Source organism: Cynoglossus semilaevis, chromosome Z (genome assembly GCF_000523025.1).
Source record: "Cynoglossus semilaevis isolate Cse_v1.0 chromosome Z, Cse_v1.0, whole genome shotgun sequence".
NCBI classification, from domain to species: domain Eukaryota; kingdom Metazoa; phylum Chordata; class Actinopteri; order Pleuronectiformes; family Cynoglossidae; genus Cynoglossus; species Cynoglossus semilaevis.
In genome coordinates this window covers 12,097,360-12,099,527 of record NC_024328.1, presented here as the reverse complement: position 1 = coordinate 12,099,527, position 2,168 = coordinate 12,097,360, and the positions used below count along the sequence as shown (strand labels likewise).

At 41.2% G+C, this 2,168-nt stretch overlaps 1 protein-coding gene across 3 annotated transcripts in view; it reads left to right on the top strand.

The window, feature by feature from the left end:
* ccser1 (coiled-coil serine-rich protein 1) overlaps positions 1-2,168 on the top strand; it is a 158,525-nt gene that overhangs the window by 16,746 nt on the left and 139,611 nt on the right. For all 3 annotated transcript variants that reach the window (XM_008336317.3, XM_008336318.3, XM_017043139.2), the window contains one exon: positions 138-1,154. In XM_008336317.3, coding sequence (XP_008334539.1) covers positions 168-1,154 — 987 coding nt within the window. In that variant the 5' untranslated portion in view covers positions 138-167. The remainder of the gene's footprint in view (positions 1-137; positions 1,155-2,168) is intronic.

Below are 2,168 nucleotides of genomic sequence, written 5' to 3'. Positions count from 1 at the left end.
AGAAAATATTGAAAAAGAGCTGGGGTGTATATATATATATATATATATATATATATAAAAAACAATCACACACAAGGGTTAATACCACACCTTCTGTGATCAAAAATAACATGATTTTTTGTGTGTTTTTTCCTCAGAGTGCTCCACTCCCTCAGCTTCTAAAAAAAATGTGTGAATCAGGCTCGCGTCGTTCCACCCTTGCTTCACGCCTGCCCATTTTCCGCCGCAGCAGCAGTAAGAAGCAGGACTCTCTCCCATCCTCTCCCTCTTCAGGTGGAGTTGGGAATGGTGTCCACACATCTTCACCCTCCAGCACTAACTCCAGTTCTGGAAGTACAGGAAAACGCAGGAGCCTTTTTCGTGCTCCATCTCTAGGCTTCTCGGCAAAGCGGAACAGCAATCCTCGTGTCCAGCCAATTAACCTAAACTTTACTCCACAACAGACACAGGGCATTGATGCAAATGGCAATAACCAGACACCAATAAGTGTGTCAACAGGTTTTGTTCAAGGTGAGGGGCGCTCCAAGTCACGCCACTCATTAGGGTTTGGAAGCCACAGGCAAAAGAAAATAACTCGGTCTCACACGGAAGATTTTGAAAAAGCGTCTTCTTCCACGACCTCCATGACCAATCGTAATGTGTTTATTAACTGCATCAGTGGCTCAGGGGCTAATGAGGGTGATGACTCAGGGTTCCTTGATGACTACAGCAGTGCCAGTAATAACAACAAACGTACATCACACCACAAGAAACAGCTCTTACCTAAATCTTTCTCCTCCAACCACCGCTTCTCCAGAACATCTGACCACCGACCTCCAGAGGTGAACGTCATACTTCCAAGCTCTACAACCCTAACTCCAGGTGGTGTAGGATTCACTCCTGGGTCGTGGCCAGGTGAACTGATAGGTGCTGGAGGTAAAAGCTCTCTGCAGTCCCCTCTGATATCAGAAGACCGAACCACAGCTATCACACCTTTAGAGTTCAACCCCATCACTGAAGATTCTGTATCTGATGTGGATGCACTGCCAGCACCAAGGCCTGGGTCTGCTATAGCTCCTGGACCTGTGTCTATTCCTGGACCAGCTACTGAAGCAGCTAGACCTGATCCTCCACCTGTCATAGAGAACAACAACTTGGTCGCTCCCACTTTCCAGGTGCTGTTCTCTTTTTGAACAACTCACTATAGTGTATCACCTTAGGTGCTTTGAAATAAAATAGGATAATATTAATAGGAAGTATTGCTATAATACATTTTAAATTAAAAAATATATTATATATATGTTTGTTCAGTCCATGAATGCTTGTGTATTAACAGTGTATACATTTCTTTATTATAAACACAGATGAACATTTTGGTTTTAATGTAGTAAATATATAATATAAAATATATAATTTAATTGGCTAATAGTTTTTGTATTTTTGTATTATAACGCTGAGAGTGTGTGATTGTTAGCTCTAACATGTGACTTACATACATCCCTGCTCAAAGATGACGAGTAAATTCGTGAAGCGTTCCTTATTTTTATGGGGCAGTGGTGGCTTAGTGGTTAAGGAAGCAGGAAGGCTTCAGGTTTGAGTCCACCAGTTGCTCTGAGCATGACACCGTCCTGACACACTGCTTCCCGGGCGCTTAAAGCTGCCCACTGTCCACTATAGTGATGGGTTAAAAACAGGTCACATTTGTTTGTGTGCTGTGGTGTGCTGTGTCACAAGTGTTCACGTTCCTTCCTTCCTCCTTCCTTACATGTAACTAAGTGCACAGTTTATGTCAGATTTTTATTTTCCTACAATTGTAAATGCAGGGAACTATATATAACTATAACACCATTTGGCTGAAATAAAATTAGACAGGATTTCAACTAGGGATGAACTGATCCACATTTTTTCACCAATCCGATCCCGATATTTTGAATTTGGATATCGGCCGATACCGATACAATTTCGATAGTATTGATACTATTGTTAGTATTAGGTCAGAAGAGGAAGTAAAAAAATACAGGAACCCATGTTAACAGCAATAATTCCATCCTTTACATAAATATGCAACTGTATGGGTTTGAAATTAAACATTTTATTAAGTGCAAAGTAAACATTGTACAACACCATGTGCATCTGCCCTTATTCAATTCATGCTGGCTCTATTGACAGTAAATCAACATGTAGTTCAG